The sequence below is a fragment of the Cavia porcellus genome, unplaced genomic scaffold, assembly GCF_034190915.1.
Source record: "Cavia porcellus strain 051 isolate PalLab524CR breed Dunkin Hartley unplaced genomic scaffold, mCavPor4.1 scaffold_14, whole genome shotgun sequence".
NCBI classification, from domain to species: Eukaryota; Metazoa; Chordata; class Mammalia; order Rodentia; family Caviidae; genus Cavia; species Cavia porcellus.
Window position 1 is genome coordinate 71,442,047 of NW_026947497.1, and position 22,057 is coordinate 71,464,103.

At 35.1% G+C, this 22,057-nt stretch overlaps 1 protein-coding gene across 1 annotated transcript; it reads left to right on the top strand.

The window, feature by feature from the left end:
- Window positions 1–282: 282 nt before the first annotated feature.
- On the top strand, window positions 283–21,789 carry Cldn16 (claudin 16). The gene is made up of 5 exons (XM_063260507.1): window positions 283–526; window positions 11,970–12,072; window positions 15,170–15,334; window positions 18,671–18,862; window positions 19,882–21,789. Exons 1-5 carry the CDS (start codon window positions 329–331, stop codon window positions 20,010–20,012), a joined length of 789 nt encoding a protein of 262 aa, XP_063116577.1. The 5' UTR covers window positions 283–328; the 3' UTR covers window positions 20,013–21,789.
- Window positions 21,790–22,057: the final 268 nt, after the last annotated feature.

The following is a 22,057-nucleotide window of genomic DNA, read 5'->3' on the forward strand; positions in this document are numbered from 1 at the left end:
AGGATCCTAACAGGCTCCAGATGAGGTGGGGCTCCCCGTCCCCCCCATTTTGGCCCTGGCCCAGGGCTCTGCGGACCATCTTTTTGCACAAACCCTCAGACTGGGCAGAACAGGTTACCAGGCTCCTTCTCTACTGACCCAGAATGCACTCAGTCCTTTCACTGACCTGGTTTCTAATTGGACGCTGGTTGTTTTGGGTAATGACTCTAGGGCCCTCTGTTGGTTACAGCCTGTTTGTATTATTCTTACTGCTGCTTAAAGTGCATGCAGTGCGATGTGAGGAAAAGGAAAAGACCTGTACTTTCTCGCCCCCAGGTAGCAGCAATAGATGCCAGATAGCGTTCCAGACACCCACGTGTGCCTTGGCCCGTTGCTTGCCTGTGGGTGCCCTCGGAACAGGCTGCTCACCACCATGAGGGACTTCCTTCAATATGCTGCTTGCTTCTTTGCCTTTTTCTCCACTGGGTTTTTGATTTTGGCCACCTGGACAGACTGTTGGATGGTGAATACTGATGATTCTCTGGAGGTAAGAAGTTAATATCTTTTTTAGACTCATTTGAAATTTTCTCCAAGCCCCACTGTCATATGGCATCCCTCATAAGCGAGCTTCTTATGATAAATGACTGAAAGGTAGCTCTCATGGGCAAACTTACTAGCTACTGAATCTTTACATCCGCAGCTAACTTAACCCTCACACTAACCAGTAACTAACTACGCCACCCCACTGTACAAATGAGGTTGTGGAATCTTCCTTCTTTTTTCATAAGAAAATATTCATATAAGGATTATCATCTAACTATTCATTAGTTTGCTTCTTTCTTCATTGCACATGCCAAATGGAACAAAGGAACAACTTTCTAAGATAAACTTTTAATCTTATTGTGATAGAATTTCCAAAAGGGGTACCCATTATCCAACACATTGAGGAATCAATGTCAAGGGATATAACACCTCCTCACTCAGTATGCAGCATAACTATACTAACGTACAGAGGACAGTCATAGATTTAAAAAATTTCCTATCAAAAGTGAGTCACGTTTGGGAACTGTCATACAAGGGATGAATAGCTTCACACTGCAGAATTCTATTTTTCTCATAAAGGCAGATGAAATTGGAGTGCATGTGAAGTACAAAAGTGTTTCCTGTGGTCACAGGAATCTGAGAAAGTTTAAGATGAGAATAAACAAAAAAAATCAAATTTTCAAACAGTTTTAAGGTTTAGGAAAATATAGGTAAGGAAAAGAACAGTGTATTAGGAGTGCAGAGTACATGACAACACAATTTTTATGTATGTCTGGAAGGAAACTGCTTATCTACCAAAGCATAATATCACCTCTATGAAGTTTGGAAAAGACAGTAGAATATAAGCTTATTTATTTTGTTTACTAGAGTCTCAAGTTGGACTTAAAAATGGAAAATGATGATCTGTCTATTATATTGTTCATTACTTTTGCTGTTTAATTTTCTTGCTTTCCACTTCTCTTCTGACTTTTACATGATATTCCAAAACCAATAGAGTTAAAAATATCACCTTAGGGCTATAGAAATGTTTTCTAAAAGCTGTGATGGGATTGAACTGTTGTTGGAAAGTCTGTCTGCTTTAAACTGAGTCTGGGGAGATATTTTATCTGGCTGCACATATGAGCAGTAAATGAAAAGTAAAATGCCTCAAAGAGTCCCCAGGAAAAAGTGCAGACAAAACATTCTTCTCCCATTTGGTTGTTTCCAGTTGTCCAGTAGTAGGTGACCAATATGATTAAGTGGGACTTGAGCATGTTTAAAACTGTACTTTAGATTTTTGGTTTGTTTGTTTGTTTGTTTTGAGACAGGGTTTCACTGTGTAGCCCAGGCTGTCCTTGAACTCCTGGCAAATCTTCTGTCTCAGCCTCCCACTTGCTAGGAATTACAGGCATGCACCATCATGAACAGTTTAAAATTTTTTGAAAGTATTTGAAATATGAATGGAAGTTGTTGATGAATTTATTCTCAACAACAATTTGAAAGTCTTTCTAATTCAGATGATGCAATTGCTAACTTCAATTGGTTTGAGGAAGAGTCCTCAGGTGTTGAAAGAGTGATCCAGAGACCTGGCATTTAAAGTGCTTTCTTCCTTTCATTGCCATAGATCAAACACTTTGTCATCTGTCATCTGCATTTGTGCCAGAACACAGCTAGCTAAAATGAACGGGAATAAGCGGGCCTGGTTATTCACTTGGAGTCAATCCTTGCTAACCTGGAACAAGAGTCAGGGAGGCCACCTCAGCTCCTCTTTGCTTCCCATAGTGGAAATGTGTTCCCTGTGTAAGTCCCATCTGACAAAGAGGAGCCCTGTATCAAGGGATTCCACTTCTCTTTCAAAATTTCTTTATCAAAATTTTAAAAAGGAAAAAAATCACTTCTGATATGATAAATGATCAAAAATATTCAAATCAGCTTAAAACGTTTACTCTTTTAACAATATGTCACAGGCAAAGACCACTGCCATTGATCCTCTTCAAATGATCGCTCCCAAAATACTCCCTTCACTTCTAACACACACTAATGCCACCTTTCTCGCCCCTTCCTAAGACAGTTTTGGAAATTCTTTGCGTGCATGTGTGTCTTTAGCTGTGCTGCCTTGAGGTCCTGAATCAACTTTAAACATTATTTTTTTTTTTGTGATCATTTTGACTACGGAGAAGAACCAGAAACCTCTTGGTCCACATATAGTGAATAAAGTAGACGAGGATATACTGATGTTTTTATGAGCCTGCATTTCTGCGGGATGGTGCTCAGCAGCAGGATTCACCATAACTTTTAATCACAACTCACAATGACAAGAAAGAGGGCTGCCAAAATTACTACAGAAGTGATGACAATAATGGAACAAGGCATACAAAGCAAGGAGTGTTTTGAGTCTAGCTAAATGACCATGTGCCTTTTAGTGTAATAATTTTTTAAATTTACACATTTACTGTATATGTCGACTACTTCTTGTGATTGATCCTTCAGTTAGCTACAGTGATAGCTTTACTGATACAAAGTCATCATTTTACCTGTAAAGTTGAAGGTTCTAATGCTCACTAATGCAATTACACTTCTTCTCCCCCTTCTATACCAGTGTTGACCCTATTGTCCACTGATTTTTAACAAATGTTGGACAATAGTAAACACAGTGAAACTGTGTTTTAAAAAATGGGAATTTGTGAAAATTTGAAAAAGTAAAAGAGGTTATGAATTCATAACTTTGAATAACATTTTAAGAGATATAAGCATGTGAGTTGCAAAATGTATCCTATGGTTCACTTCAGTTTAAATATATGTCATATAGAATTTGCTATGATAATCCTGGTAGGACAGCAAAGAAAATGTGAAAATGTGTCCTATCTTCATAAAATTTGCTATGATACTCCTTCTAGGGCAGCAAAGAAAATGTGAAAATATGTCCTATCTTCCAGATGGGTGCACAGAATGAGAGGCATGGTACTATAATAAACAACATACACAAGTTTTGAAGAAAATGCACAAAGTTACACTTTGACAAGGGAAGTAGGATGATTATTTCCCACTCGGGACACTGAAGCAGGTCTTAGGGAAAGAAGGATACTGGAAGGTGGGCATGGTGGTGCACACCTGTAATCCCAGCACTTGGGAGACTGAAGCAGGAGGATCACTGTGAATGTGAGGTCAGCCTGTGCTCCATGGTGAACTCAAGGCTAGCTTGAACTATACAGAGAGACCTTCTTTCCTGCTTACATTCTTCATATCCTCTTTCATGTGCCTCAGACTATAGCAGGGAAAAGGTAATAAGACCTGAAGCATCCTTAGTAGTGAAGGACACAGTGTAATAGTGCTTAGAGAATGGTGCAGTCAACGCTGTGATAAAGAATAGCTTTGAGCAGGACACTCACTCAGACCTGGATCATCAATGAACTATACTCAGAAAGAAGGATATCTAAATTGAGACTTGAAACCAGAAAAGAATTCCAGGAGAAGTAAAGTATTGTCAGAAAAAAAAATAATTGTATGCACAGAAGATGTGGATATGAAAACACTGTATATTTGTGACATGGTGTATATTTCATCATAGTAAGGGTTTCCATGGAGAAAAAGTGTCTGCATACTCAAGGGTGTTGTGTTGTGTTGTGTGTCATGTGAAATACGGGTCTTATTTCATAGGTAAGGATGCTTTACTGTAAGCAAACATGGGCTTGTATTTCACCAGTATGACTCATTCGGGCTGCTTGTGAGTCATATTTAAAAAAAGTACAAAGTAGTATAAGAGGGCTAGTTAGGAGATGTTTGTCATACCCCAGAGGCAAAATAATGGTACTTTGAAGTAAAGAGGCAAAAAAGTATGGAAAGATATGTAAAGCTACAAAGAACTCTAACTGATGAGTTTGCTGATTAACTGCTTATCAGGATGAAGATGAGAAGTCAAGGTTAAAATCCACCTTCCCACTGTGGGGCAGTTGGAGGGACCGTAGCATCTCTCACCTGGAGCAGAAGCCAGGGTCTAATAGTTTATGTACTGAAGTCTCCATGGAACAGCATCACTGGGTCATCTTGCTATGTGCCTTTTCATTTTCCTGGCTTTGAGTATGGAGACCTAGAGACAGGACACGGTCTCCACTTCTTCACAGTGAGAGGGTGTTTGAGTTAGATTTCATGTCAGGGTGAGCTACAGTTCAGCGCTGCCTTGGCAGGTAGTAGCCGTGTGGTTTAGGCAGACTTTTCAATTGCTACAGGCCACATTTCCTCTTCTGCAGAGGGAGAATAATAACATATACCTCAGAGGTTTCTCCTGCGAATTGAATTCGCTTGTGTATTTAAAGTGTTTACCATAGCACTAGACAAATACAAATGGGCCAATAAATGTTAGATACATCATGATTTATTTGTGGCTCATCCTTTTGTTTTTCTTCTAGAGGTGGAGATGACATTTTGTTTAGTGTTCACTGAACACAGAGATCCCAGATTTAAGTTCTATTCCTATTTTCATTACAGATTTTGGAGAAATTTTGGTGAAGTTCTCTGAGCAGTGGTTTGTCTGTCCCCCTTTTACGACTCTAAAATTTGATAGCCAGGGGAATTAGGCACTATCAAAAAGCTCATGTGTAACTAAAGAGATAATGAATAGCATTACTAATGTGCTAAATATATTATAAGATATATAATTCTTAATAAGCCACACTGGGATAGGAAAAAAAAAAAACATTTTCTTCACAAAGTGATTGGTCTCTCCATTACTGGAAGGAAAAAGTTATTTGGCAATAACGATTCCATTTTTAGTTAATTTTTTTCTTAATTATCTCCAGCACTGTTATAATTAAAATTGTATTACTTCAAAAGAAGGTGGCTTGGGGCTGGGGATTTAGCTCAGTGGCATAAGCGCCTGCCTTGCAAGTAGGCAGTCGTGAGTTTGATCCCCGGTACCAATAAAAAGGAAAAAGACAAAAAAAAAAAAAAAAAAAAAAAAAGAAAAAGTAAAAGGCTTACATTGGAATTTATTTTATCTTTACTGTCAAATTTTCTCCTGGATTTTTATTTGCATGAATGATGTTGTAATTCTTTCAGACATAAAGTAAATCTTAAGGTTACTATATCTGGTATCCTCTCTAATCACTCATGTACCAGCTTCACTTGCTAGCAGACATCGAACAGTGTGTATGTTCCTGCATTCAGTTCCTCACGTCCTGCAGCACTAGCACTGGTGTTCATACTATGGGCATTCATGAAGCATTGTGCTTATGACTTGCTGTGACACCACCCCCATACTTGCCATATTGTTGCAAGAATGAGTCAATGAATGAAATGTGGGATAAGATGATCTTTAAAAGTTCCACCTTGGACCCTAAATGAAAATATCTCTGTAGAGAAACAGTTGCTTCTTTTTTTAAAAGCAAGAGTTTGTTTCAGTATAGTTTAACAGTTTTCAATATATGTATGCAATGGCTCATCTTACTAATAACATGGGAGTGAATATCTCATCAAAGAAATGTCTAACGCTGATAAAAAGCATTAACATATCAAGTTAATAAGGATTTTCTTAGTGGTGCTTTCAAGGGGAAATACATTTTAGAAAGGAAAGAAAAGCTAAAATAAGGTCTTATAACCACTCAATATAATCGTGATCTCTGACATTGGGCAACTGTCATTGCAAGTTGTGATATCATGCTTTTATGGGGAAGAATTCTAATGTAGCTGATTCATAAGTTAACAAGAAAAACTAAATTTGAAATATTTAGATATTTTAGACATGTGAATCATCTCGTACAACTGCAAAGGTCACAAAAGTTATATTTTACTAAGTGTGAATTAGCCCAAGTCTTAACTTTTATACATTCAGCGTGTGGTTCATGAGTAGCCAGGCAGAGCTAAGACTAAATTTTATTAAATAAACTCATGACAACCTTTCATGTCTTAGAAATACAGTATAAGGTAATTTCTATCATAATTGTTTTAGTCTTGATCCCTCATCTTTACTAAATCCTGTTTTGAGTTATTTTACAGCATAAACTGGCAAAACCATAAAAGTAAAATTTCAGAATCATTATAAAAACTCAAGTGCATTTATATTAAAATATTTTCATGTTTAGTGGTGAAACATTACTATTTATAAATATATTACTAATATATTTGCATCTTATTAATTGTATCTGAGTATTGAGTAAGTACATAAATTGCATTTCAATGTTAAAATATGTTAGAATGGGATGGTAAAGTCCTGTGACAATTATAAGCATTAATATGTATAAGCAAGGTGCTTCTTAAACTAATGTATCTTAATGTCTTACTATGTTTATGTTTATGTATTATTTATACTTATACATTTATAACCTAATACATATTTATACAGAAACTCTGACTTGATACTTGTCAACTTTCAATAAATATTTACTGTCTATTGTGTATACTTTTTGTTTTATAGTACATAATATAGCATATTATATAATACATTTACATATATTTTTCTATAGCATATAGCTATGTACATTTAATATATAATGTTTAACATATGTATATATGTGTATTATATCATATGCATAATTATATGTATAATTATATACATTAAACATATAGTATCCATGTTGTCTTAGTATCATAATGTCATACTATGTTTACTGCATCTATATATCTCTGTATGTAAATATGCAAGAAATAAACATATAAAACTGTATTCCTGGGAGAATGATAATTATCAAATATTTTTGAGTATCTCTTAATTCCCAAAAGATATATAAAAAGACAAAGCAACTAAATTTTGTATTTATTCCTATATTTCAGGAGTAACAACAGAAGAGAAATTTATGAAGAATAGAAAAAAATCTAATTTCATTTATTTATTTTTATTTAAATTAAGTCAGCTTTAAATGATACAAAACCATAAAAGTCACACATATTAATAAGATACCATCTGATGTTTTGGTACATGTTTGCATTGTGTAATGTTAGTGGTAGGTTAAACATATCTTTCTCTGCTGTCCTTTTAGATGAAGCATTTAAGATTCTCTAGCTTTTTGAGAGGTACAGTGCATTGTCATTAACGCTAGTGGCCCGACTGTGCAATAGCACATTGGAACTTCTTGTTTCTGTCTGAGTGTTGCTTAGTAACACTGATAAGCCCTTCTGCTTCCCTCTCTCACATCCACTTCTCCACAGCCTCTGATAGCCACTATCTGTACCCACTGTGATGAGACCAGCTTTTCAGATTCCACTTAAGATTGGGGAAAGAAAAATGTACTTGTTTCTAGAGCTCATATAGTGTGTGTCTTTCTGTGCCTGGTGTATTTCACTTAACATAATGACCTTCAGGTCCATAACTTGGAGAAGACTTTCGGAGACTGCTATAGAGCTGAGTATAGTAAATCCCAGGATCAAAGAAGTAATTTATGACACAGTAACTCAACTGGGAAGAGTTATCATTAGTATGAGTTCCTAAAGCTTTTGAAACATTTTCGTGCTCCTTCTTGTACTGCAGTAAACACTTTCTACAGCCAGACATTTAGACCAGGTCCAGGATGACACCGAATCCACACGCACTCTTCAGTCTAAGTAGTTCTTTGGACTCTTAGATTTAGACATTTCCATCAAAAGCATATACGAAACATCAATAGTGCATAGATCATATTGGTAACCATCATCAGTAATGATTTTCTGCTCTAAAGCACAAATGAGATATAATATGCATATCTGTGAATTAGAAAAAATCTGATTGTTTTCATCAATAAACTGCACCTATTATACATCAAGAAGTAGAAAGTAGAGGAATTTTGAAGCAAGGTGTCAAGTCTGTCTGACTTCCCAGCTTTTACTTAGCATGTTCATTAGTACCTGAAAAGCATTAGACTAATATTTTCCCAATATGACAGACAGATGCATTAAATGTACTCCAAAATATAATACAGTGATTATTCTAAAACACCAGACAAATCATTGAGGGCTCTCAGGGTAGAAAGAGATCAATTCCAGATAGAGAGAACTGGAAACTTCATAGAAGGGATGTCTTTGAAATGGGATCTGAATTTTAGGCAGAATTTTGACATGATTTATAGTTATTGATACACACCAGTAGGAGATATTGCAAATGACTTAAGGGACTCAGCAATTGACATAGGTGAGCAAAGCAGACTACAGGAACACTCGGAACCCTGGAGAACAGGTCCCACTCAAAGAGGTGCAGCCAGCTTTTCAAGAGAGGACAGAAATCCAGAATGTCCTGCAAAACCTTTCCATTTTATCTATTAGCAAGCTCTTAAAAAGTTTGTGTTAGCTTTGTATATTTTCATACTTTGTATGAGCTGACTTATCATTTAAGAGATAGTTACATTCTCTCTTTACAGAGCAGTAAATATTTATTAAAACAATATATAAATTTCCTGTAGCATTATTTTCTGTTAAATAGAAACACAGATACTGAAATGAAGAAGCTCAAATTTTCAATGTTTTGTTTCAAATCCCCCTTTGAGATAAAAGTTTTAATTAACATTTTGCATTTTTGGCCTTTACAGAATGGTTAGCCATAATGTATTAAACTTCAGTCTCTTTTTAAAGAACTTTGTTTTCAAACTTGAAGAACTTATACGCACTTGTCTTTTAGAGAATTTTTAATAAGCCATTTTAAAGAGGATTAGGTTAACTGGAGACTGTATACTATAGCAAGGAGTACTTTCCTAACTATGAAAATATAAAAAATTTCAACCTTGCATTGCAGGCACAAAGGCACCTTTAATGGTGTCTCCAGAAAGTTCCATATTACAGCAGAACTCAAGTTAATCACATATACTATTCTCACATAACTTAACTGAGGGTGAATATCAATCAATTTAACAGTGTGCCCCTGAGCATTAATAGCTAATGAAATTAGATTCCTTGTTTCCTCTAATGAGCTCTTTGCTTTTCTAAATATGGTCATTGCAGGTAAATGATCAATAGCCATCGAACTGACGACACTGTCGGATCATTTTGGCAAGGCAGAAATACTCTTATTCATGGAGAGTAGGATTTTTTGCATACAACGTCAGACTACTTGCTATGTAATGTAAAAAATGACAGTGTACAACAAAAATGTTCTAGTGACTAACTTAGACGTAGGAAACTGTGGAAAACTGTCTGATTACAGACTAATGATTTCATATGCACAACACAGAGCCCCAGTGAAGATTAACTGGGTCCAGGGTGTTTGTTGACTGGCAGACCCAAGGGCGATAGGCTCTGAAAAAAAGGCTTGCTTTCCTTCATGGAACAATAGCTGTGTGCCTCATGTCTGAGCCGTACTTGTTTCCTGTAACAAGTGACTGTAAACTGGATAAATTAATGTAGAGGAAGTGGTTCTATTGTAGTTCTGGAGCCCAGAAGTTTGAAATCAAGTTCCTGGCAAAGCTATACTCCTCCTAAGAGTCATTTGCATAGGTTTTAAAATTAGTATTTGGACAGAACTTGTGAGGGCCCTCACTTACCCTATTACATCTGCCTTTGCTTCACATTTTTGTGGCTAGTAAAGCTGATTATAGCCACTATTTAAATCATTACTATGTTTGAGTGCTTTGCTACTATTTTCACTTATGGAACAAATCATTTTTACTGTTGTATTTGCAAGTTTTCAATAGTTACAACAACCCTATCACTATATCCCTTCCATAGAAAAGGCAATTGAAGCTATTAGATAGGAAAAACTTAATTAAAGTTACAATACAGATATTAAGAGTATCAATTTATGGTTAAAGTTTTGTGGGTATATAAATTTAGTTTAGATCATACTTTAGAAATTGGTGGAGGATTTACAAACTATATTTTTCTTATTAAATCTTTGAACTCTGTGTTTCTTCCAGTAGATAATCTTCCACAAAATCTAGAATATTGCTGCAGACTTTAACTTTAGGCAGAATAAACCAGAGTGAGGTTTTGATGAATAACGGCCTGGGATAAGATTCAAGTTAGGGCTAACTCTGCTCAGAGCAATCTGCAATATTGAGTTCTGGAGTATTTTATCCTCAAGTGGATTTTTTAAAATGAGTTTTAAATGTACTTCTCTGCCAAAGAGACACACAGAATACTGTGTTGGAGTTTTCTCTTCTCCTTTTATCCACTGTACTCTCTCAGAGTTGTCAGGGTCTTGTGTCTCCATTTTCTTATTTGCAAAATGGATTAACATAATAAATCTTGTAAACTCTTTTAAATAATTAATGAACTAATTATATGTCTAAGTAGCAACTGTTTCAAAGTATAACTCAATGCAGAGTCACTAATTATTACCAGTTATAAGTATTTTAGGCATAAAATTATCACATTTAAAACTGTAATGAAATTGCTGGCAGCAGAATTTTATTTGGTCCAAAACGAGGCTTCATTGCACAATATGGGGCTGAGAATTTCATAGTGTATGTATTCCTTAGTGTGTGAAATGTGTGTGTGCTTGTCAGCGTGTGTGTGTGTAAACCAACGTATTTTTGTGTTTCTTCTTTTCCTGCACAGCGATTTACATTCTTCCCTCTGCATTCCTCTTCTACTTTTCTCTTTCATTTATATTTTCTGGGGGGAAAGTTTAAGTTTTAAGTTTCCAAGATAATTCTTAAATTTTACTGGACAGTCCCCGGGTTGCCCAGGTCATGTGGTTCCATCACAGAATCTAAAGGAAGACTCATGCTGTGTTCCATATGCTTCAGCTCCGTCAAGAAAATATTTTGCCTTGACAGTTTTGCAATTGTAAAAAAACCCTACTGCATCCTCTTCTGTATAAGGAATATGTAATTTTAATGCCCTGATACTTCTAGCTCTAAGTGCACCCTTGTTTTCTGGCTATTGTCTGCTAATGAAAATGGTTTAAGATTGACAACCTGCGCGAAATTATTATCACATATCACACCTTAAACATTTGTTCTGTATCAGTAGAGAAGGGAGGAAGACTTGTGAGTTTTAGTCATTTATTGACTTTTAGTCCTTTACTGATTTTTAGTCATTTATTGATCTTTTCATTTATTGACTTTCTTTGGTAACTTTTGATTAATCAACCTCGTATGAAACAATATGAAACTCAGTGTTAAATAAAAAACAATGTATGTTCTTAATAGATTCAAGACATAATAGACTCAAGACATGAATAGTTATCAACTATGACTTTATAGATTTTTATGAGTAAAAGTCAAGACTGGGAAGTGAAATGGATTATCTCCATGTTAAACCATAACTGGATGGAGGAACTAGCCCTAGATATTCAAATATGTTTATCTGATTTCATCCCTTTTAGCCATGACTTATTTTTCATATGCACACACAGCATGCACACAAACACACATCAGGAAATGCATTTGTTTCCCTCTCATCTAGACAGACATTAGGGAAAATCTTCTAAAATGCCCTTAAATCAAATTCTGAGCATGCTTATAACCAGGGTTCTCTGCTATCAAACAGGAAAGCTGAGTTATTCCTTTGATAGAGGGGAACTGAAGCCTCTGTTTGCTTTCCTTCACACACTCTTTTCCAACCCACAGGTGAGCGCACAGTGCCGAGGCCTCTGGTGGGAGTGTGTCACCAATGCTTTTGACGGCATTCGTACCTGTGAAGACTATGACTCTATATATGCGGAGCACTCCGGTATGTATCCCTCAGCCCTCTCTGACTCTAGGGAGCGGATTCCCAAGGAAGCTGAGCTCAGATCTCCTTTGTGTGGTTGTGTTTTCTGTACTCATCTGTTAAGTTTGTGCAGTTTAAAATGTTTCTATGAGAAAGTGACTTTATAATACATAAATTAAAACCTACTTTAGGGTATTTTATCTTTTCCCATAGTTTTGTAAATTCCTTGATAAAAATACGTCTTCTTTGCTGTTTTCCAAAGGACCTGACATAGCACCTTATGCATATTAGGCTTATAGTAAGTTTTTTTTTTTTAAATTGAAATATATCTATTGTGTGCCATGGTTTATGATTAGAATTGACAAGTAAGGTAAGTAGCATTTCAGAAATGTCCCTCAGCAATAACATGACTCACATGGAAAGTTTGTAGTTATTTCAATTAAAGATTTGCTAGGAAAAAGAGAGGTGGCAAAAAAAGGGCAAAGACAGAAGGCTGTGGGATTAGAGGATAACAAACTCAGCAAGTGTGACACATTGTTAGCAGTAATATTTAAGCCAGATCCTTCGGCTGCCTTACTTGTAGCTTTAAATCTTAGCTAAGTATTTGCAAGGTCCATGCTTCTATGAATAAAAGAATGTCTTAAAAATCTTTTTTGATTCTCTCAATCTTTCTCCAGAGCAGCTATCTGTTTGTTTGCTTGTTTCTTTGTAACATTTAACTCTGCCAAAGAGGCAACAACAGTCCCGTTCTCACAGAAAAGTGATTTTAGTTCTTTTCAAGGGAAACAATATGTCATGAAGCCACATGGAGAATTCTCTTCTCAAGAAGTATCAGAAGTAATTTCAAAGTGGCCTTTTCCCTATATAGCTGTTTCAGTCTAGGGAAAATCATTTATGCAAGGAATACTCTAAAATATCTTCAACTACTATTTAGAAGTTAGGTGTCTGATACAGTTTAACAGAAGTCATGAAGAATTTTGTTAACTTTTCATTTGCACTAAATTATCTTAATTCTTTTCCCTTTCTTTTTTTTATACTACAGTAGTTCTTCTAATAAAGAAGCATGATTTAATAAAATAGGAATTGAGATTCATACGGGCACTGTGTCTGTTCCAAAGATTCAAGGCATGGCTAGAGATGAGGGGAGAAATAAAAACATGACCAGGATTGAGGGAAAAAATGGAAGATTAAATTTTTAAGACCTTTACATGCTACTATGTACATTTATGCAAGAAGAAAATAAATTGCTCTGTGCAGATCCAACCACTGTTTATATTTGAATACGTTCTGTTTTAGATTGTCTATACTATCTAATATTATATCTTTTGCTGTCATTTATGATGTTTAAATAATATATAATGTCCATTAGTTTTTGTTAAAACTTACATCACATGGTTAAAGAGAGCCAGGCTTAAAATGCATTCTAGGTAATCCACATGTCTATATTCTCTAGGTTATGATGTTGTCTATGAAGAAGTAGAACCTTATTTTTAGAATTTGTAATTTTCAAACAATTACACTTGCATAGGTTTTTCTGTTGCCCTACAGACATAGGTTGTATGGTCCCAGATGAATTTCTTTTGTAGGATCCCACTAATAAAGATAATTTGAGTCTACCCAAATCAGCCTAATAACTACTTTCTGGTGGCCAAATCTTATACAATTCTGAAGATAGGATCCTTACCAGGGTTGACCTCCAAGAACTAGGTCCTTAAACATCACTGTGGGCATGAATCCTGGACTGGAGAATCTCAACATGAAGGAGAAATTGGACCCATGAAAATCCGGATGAGTTCAGACCATCTTGTCCTGATAACACTCTTGGCCCTAGTAGTCCCAGATTCCAAAAAGAGAATGAGGAAATTCCAAAGGAGATGCTCACTGGCCTGGAATTCTAAAATAGAGGCCTTCTTTGATATACCATTTGGTGGTCTGTAGAGTATTTGAATTAGAGAAAACTCTTATTGCTTAATAAATTTTATATTTGTCTCTTTCCTCATTTCCAGAAAAAAATGAGTCTTATATTTGAAATATTGAACCTTTTAAAAAACAATGCCAAATCCCAAAAATGTTAAAACTCAATTTTAAAAACAAATATATATTTACATAAATATAAATAAGAATGTATATGTATTATATTTACAAAGTGGGGAGATTTTATGCACTGATTTATTATCTCAGACATATTATACAGATACTTTATTTTATTTTATTTATTTTTTTGGTCCTGAGAATCAAGCTCAGGACCTTGTGCTTGCCAGGCAGACGCTATGCTGCTGAGATATATGCTCAAACCTATTTTATATTTTAAATAAAGAAAATTGGTTGCATATTACCAAATAAGCCCTAATTTTCCCTTACTTTTGAGGAAAAATTATTTAAAAAGCAAGGAGATCCTATATCATTTTGAAAATGATATATAATTACTGTCCTATGAAAAGAATCAGGTTTATTGCTGGTACCCATTAGCTAATGCTGCCACCTCACACAACGAACTCTCAGTCTGTAGTAAAAATTTCCCCATTTTTAACTTAATATAATCATCCCTCAGAAGCTGAGATGGTCACAGTTGTGAGTGCTTCTCCTGCAGAAGATGAGTGCTGGGCTATTCCACTTCTGTTTGGTTGATTTGTTTCCTAGTCCTCCTGCCTGCAATCTTAGCGCTATTGCTTTAGTGCATGCTCATTTGATAAGGGCTGTTTGCCAAGAAAGCTAATACTCTGAAGGACTGAAAAGAAAAGCACTCTGGTTTGCAAAGATGGTCTTCAATTTCATGCACTCTCTTCCTCTCTGGAGGTCTGCTTATGGCTCCCACCAGCCTGAAATGGCAATAGAAATTTTAGAGTACTTTGCCCTACATTCCTGTGCAAAATTCTAACCAATTAAACTTTTCAATAAAATGATATTTAGCAGATAAGAATGGCAATACTTTTACAATATTTTTGAACTTGATGGTAAATGAAGAGTGTCCATATCCAAGTTTATGCAACTGTAAAATCTGACATTTACCGGGGATTTGCGTTAATGTACGCAAGACTGCTTTGATTGAAGGTATCTCTGTGGTTTAATCTGTTTCTCTCCTCTGACTCTGCTGTAACCACGCATCCTGGTCTTACAGTGAAGTTGGTGGCCACACGAGCGCTGATGATCACTGCAGATATTCTAGCTGGTTTTGGATTTCTCACCTTGCTTCTTGGTCTAAACTGTATAAAATTCCTTCCGGACGAGCCAGACATTAAAGTCCGTATGTGCTTCATTGCTGGGATCACGTTACTAATAGCAGGTAAGGTAGGGATGCGCTATTAATGAGGATACTCAGCTGTGGATGGGAGCTGGAAGAGGGTGCTTTTTGGAGGCAGTTTATTTTAGGGCCTTAGGTGCCTTAATACATTGATTACATGAATTTTTTAATGTTATAGTAAAAGACACATTGCTCTTACTAGCTTTCAGGATTCTTCCCCCCCCCCCCAACATGCGTGTCCCACTATTGCCAATTTCTGAGAAAACTGTCAAAGCCTTTTCTTGTGAGTGTCTTTTTCTTGGGGGGGGGGCTACCTTGGTTTCCAGAATCTATTAAACTATTTATGGGAATTTCTATCAGATAAAAACCTGACAGTGAGTCATAAGCCAGTTTTTCCACTGGATCTGACACCTTGTTTGTTATTCCTGGCTCTTCCATTAAGTGAAAATGTTCATAAAAGCTAAATGTTCTGAATGGAATTTGGATATCAGGGCAGCCATGAGAACACAACAAGACATAAGAAAGTCTAAAACCATTTTCCGGAAGGAGCAAGAAAGATGGGATAAGAGTATGTGAAGCAAGATGGAGTATTTTAAGGAAGGTTAATGATGATACACCTTTTACTCTAGTAGTTCTTAAAAGTTTAAACCTTCACCTTATATTTTGATTGCACACCCTAACAACCCTACTTTAGTTTTAGAATGAGATACTCTTTTGTTAATGTCCCAGATTAAGGTAGGCTGAAGTTCTTACATTATTGTTTTGTCACTTAAAAGTTCTATGTTTTAATTTTTTAAATAGTTTATTACGTGATAATTCCTAAAGTAAAAATCTTTACTTAGCTGTATCCCTACCTTATTTTTTTCTTTTTAAGTAGTAAGTTAAATTAGCGCAGCCAGACACAGTGACACACACCTTTAATCCCTGCATTAGGGAGGCTGAGGCAGGGGGATGATTGCAAGTTAGAGGCCAGCCTGGGCTGCATAGTGAGCTCAAGGCCAGCATGAAATACATAGCAAGACCCTGTCTCAAAAACAAACAAACAAAAAATAGGAAAAAGATTAGCCAAGCTATACATTAGATTTTTATGTTATGCTAATACATTTTACCATGAACATCATAAACATAATAATAAACATCATATTATCATCTGAAATAAAAAAGCAAATACATAAAATTTAAAAGAAAAAAATCACGTATAACAAGTGAGTCAGGAAGGATTATCTTCACATAGTATTTATTTGTAAAAGAGCAAAATGGAATTTTCAGTCATACTCATCTTCAACTATAAAACTTAGACTTTGTACTATGTTATTGATCTTAATCCAAATTGTGAGAGATTATACTGCTGGAGAGATCAAAGGAAATGAAAGAAGACTGTAAGCCAAAAAATAGAGAAAATCATCTTCTCATACGATAAGAATTTAGCAAGAAAATGTGAGTGAACCATTGACCAGATAGTGTAGGGTAATGAATATGGATAGGGTTTTGGAATTAAGAATATAAGAGGATATATTTTCATCTTTGTTTCATTTCCAGATTGAAAAACTGGAGTCAACAATTTCCACCCTGGTATACTGCTGTGAAAATTCAGTACAGGCAGGGAAAGCGCTGAGCAGAAGGCACACCCTTCACATGTTAAGAATGAGGCTTCCCTGGGGCTTCTACCTACAGTATTACTTAGGCTCTGAACTCAGATTGTATTTGAAAGTTGCAAGAATTTAATAATTCTTCAAAAACTTTCAATCACATATTTGACCTCTTGAGAACATAAGCCTTTTACATACAATAACTAGTTTTATTTAATAAATTTTAAGTGTTGAGCCTCTGAGATGTTCCAGAATGTTCTAGAATGATCTGAGGCATCAGTAGACACCCCACTTTACTTTTTTTGTGGGGCAGGGTACTGGTAATCAAACTCAAGACCTCATACTTGCTAGGAAGGCTCTGTGCCACTGGGCTATACCCCAGAGATACCTCACTTTAAAATAAAATAACAAAGCAATTCTTTGGAAAATGCAAGTCCCTAATGAAAATTCCGGTAGGAAGGACAGAAGTTGTGAGGAACCTAAATGCCTAGGATGATGAAGGTTTTGAACTCTCCATTCAGAATGAATATGCTACATCCATGTATTTTTAAAAATCTATTTTCTGTGTTGAAGTTTCCAAACAGGAATTTCCTACTTAAACCAGTGGGTAATAGTGTTATTGGAGAGTTGTGACAATTCGTATCTCTGTTTATAATGATTATATGCTCATGAGTTTGTTCCTTAAACTGCCTGCACACTAGAACTAGTTATTTACATAGATATCACAGACCTCTCCAGGGAAAACAGTGAGAAACTTAATTTTGAGGGTATGAATTTTAGAAATACTTTTTTCTGTGGCCTTTTTTCCCCTCCCAAATTACCATTTTTTGTTCTTATTTATAGACCTTGACATACAACTAAAATGCTTAAAATGGTAAGAGGATTCCATTGATACCATTTCAAACTAGTGAATTTTCAGAGAGGATAACCATGGAAATTAAATTTTACTAAAAGCAGTAACATTTCTTGGTTCATTGTTATATCATGGAGAGGTGGGAGAGAGAGATTTATTAAAAACAAAAACAAGGTTTTAATTTCAGGTATTTGTTTCAGATATTGAAAAATAAGTCGAGTGAATATTTTCTCTAAATTATGTGAGGTTAGATATTCTTTCAGGTTTTCTATCTTTTAAATATTTTTTCTTTATACAGTGCAATTATAAGCCACATAATAACATTTTAGTCAAGGACAGCTCATAGTGGTGGCCCTTACAATTCTGAAGAAGTTAAATTGTTTTTATTACCAGGTGACACTGTAGCAGTGGTAACATAGTAACACAGTGCGTTCCTCAGATGTTCGTTGTGATGCTAATGTAAAAATGTAAAATTAAAAACCTGCTGCACTACTTGATAATGCTAATTAACAACTATTCTAATGGCTTCTATATATTTACTACATTATAATTTTATCATTATTTTAGAGTATACTCCTTCTACTTATAAAATACTTAATGTGAAGCAATATAATATGTTTCACTGGCAGCAACTTCATACCATTCATGTTTACTGCCTTTCTTTATGACATTCTTTTTTCTCTTGTGCTTGGTGTATTTTCAGGTTGTTGCATTCATTGTGGCCTTAAGCCCAGTAGCTGTGCCATGTATGTACGCTATATAGTTTAGGTTTGTCGTGGCCTCTAAATAGAAGAGTTACCTAAACTGTGAGTTGCCCAGGAACCTGTGATATCATCGTGACCTCTCTAAGGGATACCTTTTGGGTAGTAAGCAGTTCTCCTTAGATTTAAATTTGGAAATGTTTCATACTATCTTACAATCCTCTCTTTCATTCAGGTGCTCCAGGAATCATTGGTTCTGTGTGGTACGCTGTCGATGTTTATGTAGAACGTACTTCTCTGACTTTTCATAACATATTTATTGGTATCCAGTATAAATTTGGTTGGTCATGTTGGCTTGGAATGGCTGGGTCTGTAGGTTGCTTTTTGGCTGGAGCTGTCCTCACCTGCTGCTCATACTTCTTTAAAGGTAAGAACAAAGTAAAAGAGCACATTTCCTTGCTTCCACTACCAAGCCTTCCTCCCAGTGGTAAAACATCTCATTATTATGAAAGCTACAGTATTGAAATTTCTAAGCACTACCATTAAAATTTCCAAACAGTCAAAGACAACTGAATTGTAATATTCAAATTTCATTGCCAAGTCAATAGTATGTCAGTGGAAAAAGATATCCACAGCTATAATCCTGTCCAATTCAATAGAGTAATGATTTTAAAGTTATTTTGTATTTTAATGCAATAAACACAGTATTAATAATAAAAATATAAGCATACTCTTCCTGTTTCACTGACAAAGTAAAACTAATTTCATAACAAGATAATTAGAGAAAAACAGAGGTTGATATATCATGTAATATGATCTTAAAAGAATGACCAAAATGTTATTCAGAATACAAGTCATAGACCAAAAAGATAACCTCTTTAAAAAAAGAAACAAATAAAAAGACAAAAATTTCTCTTCAATCAACATAAAAAGTAGTACTATATATGAAACAAATTAGCATTTATCTTAAAATTTTTTGAAACAGTAGAATAGATAACTTGGAAAGTTAGTTGAACTTGATATATCATAATTTTTATATACCTTAACTTACCCAGCCAACCAAATTCAGAGACAAATAAAAAGTGGACTACTAGTTAAACAGGTGTGAAGAAATAATTTACTATGCTATATTGAGTTTCATAAACCTTCATTTTCAAAACTATGGTGATGCCATTCCTCATGGGGGGGGGAGGAGAGAGAGAGAGAGAGAGAGAGAGAGAGAGCAAAAGAAAATTACTTGGCTGAATTTCAAGTCTAAATGTAACCTTTAGGATGAAAATCTTAAGTTTTCTTCTAGGCTTGTTGCAAGGATTCCTAAGTAATTTCTGCTAAGAAGTTTATTTCATCCCCTTTTTGGGAAAACCTATGTAAAATTGTGTTTTTCTCTTAAATTTGTGACGTTTACAGAGCCACGCTCACTTGTCCTTCCCCGCATCTCTCTCCCAGCCGCTGGGCCCCAGAGCTGCCCTTACTCCACAGGGAAGCCCTACTCCGCTGCAGGTGCTTCCGTGGCCAAGTCCTACGTGGCTTCTCGGACAGAGACTGCCAAAATGTATGCTGTGGACACCAGGGTGTAAAGCAGGAGCACTCTGTGTCTCCACACCACCGCTCAGCCCGTCAATAGATTCAAGTCAGTGACATGGGAGTCCAATTCTGGGACAGTTATTCACTTTTATTCTTCCAAAAAAATTGGTAGCTTGCTCCAAATGTTGGACTTACTGTCGCTTCTTCTTTTCGTTGTTCTCTCTTCAGTCCCACCTCGGCTTTCCCTGTATTTATGATAATGCTGTTAGAATGTAGAAATGTTTGTTCTTATTTCTATTTTGCTATTAAAGACTATGACACTATAATCCCGAAGTGCAATGACACTTCTGAATTAGAAAACAATTATTGAAAGAGGTCAGCTCTGAAGGCTCAAATCTCAGCTCCGAGAGAATTAACAGACTCTTAGCTCCTTGCTGTCTGTCTTTTGGTTCATCATTTAATACTCTCAGTGAGTGGGTGCATTATTTCATACCTTTGAGGAATATTTTTCTTGCAGACTCAAAGCTGTGCATCAAAGACCAGCATTGTTCTGATTTAGTTAAAACAGAAAGAGTAAATATCAGCTTCATAGAACAACCACTGGTGGGAATTAAAGATAAGCTCCTATTTCACACTCTAAATGTGAAAGCAAATGCTAAATTAATGTTGGAGTCAGGGATGAATTTCTGCCTCATTAACAGGGCTCCAGCTTTGACTATATGTTGCCAAACTACTAGATGATAACAGTTAATCGCACAGTTGGGAAGTTCACTCATGTTGATTGAACATCCAAATATACTTCTTGAATAAATATTAGAATTGACCAGTTCAAATGCATACTTACCACCAGGTTCTCAGCACCCAGCAGCAAAATGGCAAACATAGTACAAAATGTAGCATCAACAACAGCAAATATTTATATCTATAGATTAAAATACATGAACACTCACAATTCTCTACTAAAAAAAGCAATCTTTCACAAATATATGTGGATTTTTTGAGAAAATTACAGTCTGTACACGCTTAAATAAGTCTTTGATGATTGTTAATGGGATTTCATTCATATTTATAATGCAATCATGTTGAATTTCTTAAATCATAGAGTTCTTTCATGGGCTAGAAAATTTAATTTCAGGTTTCTTGATTTCTTGTAATTTATATGAATAACACTAATAACCTTGAAGCAGCTTAAAAGAATATTGAATGAATAGGAAATTAGCTCTTTGGAAAAACTGAAATTAAGTTGTGAAATTCTGAGGACCTTAAAGAAAGTGTTTCAAATATAGAAAGCCAAGAATAATGTAAAAATGAAAAGATAGGGTACGTATGCTAATATCGTAGAGGATGTTCTTTATGACTTCAGTTTCTTTTTAACAACATCTTCTAGAGCAATTTCAATTTAATTTTAGAATTAGGAGAAATTGGATAATATATCTTATAGATAATGTTAATTGTGTAATGGGCACTCAAATTTGTGTATTATATTAATTTTAGAGTTAAGAGAAATTGGATAATATATCTTATAGATAATGTTAACTGTATAATGAGCATTTAAATTTGTATAATATATGTAATATTTGTATATGCGTATATGCTGTACATTTTAACTTTTTTTGGTGTTATATTTTTTCTTACTTAGTTTTTTACTTTTAATTTCATTCCTACTTTCATTTATGTATTGTATTATCTTTCATGTTTTATATACTCCAATACCTCTCTAGAAATTCCTCTGAAGGAAGACAGAGAAATTATTTAAGTAGTTCATTTTATTACCATACTTTTTGCATTTCTAAAGTTTCATTTGTATGAGAGAAGATTTCAGAGTATTATAATAATTGATATAAATGTCTGTTTCAAATTTTTCTCAATTAAAATATTTTGTATGCCATGTGATAAATATGTCTTTATGTTTTTATTTGAACTTTTTACTTTTAATTTATTATAGCATAACAAAGCATCAAATATTAATCACAAAAGGAATATATTTTGTACAACCCTATAATACAAAGAAACAAATATTAAACGCTGAAGTTCTATAAAATAAGGTTTTGTTTCATCTATGTCATCTAGAAAGGGTAGGAAAACCATTCAGTTCTTT

Coding starts and splice junctions, on each gene's coding strand:
- Cldn16 (XM_063260507.1), top strand. CDS start 329: ATGCCAGATAGCGTTCCAGACACCCACGTGTGCCTTGGCCCGTTGCTT. Junction 15,335..18,670: donor GATCACGTTACTAATAGCAG/GTAAGGTAGGGA, acceptor TCTTTCATTCAG/GTGCTCCAGGAATCATTGGT. Junction 18,863..19,881: donor CTGCTCATACTTCTTTAAAG/GTAAGAACAAAG, acceptor TCTCTCTCCCAG/CCGCTGGGCCCCAGAGCTGC.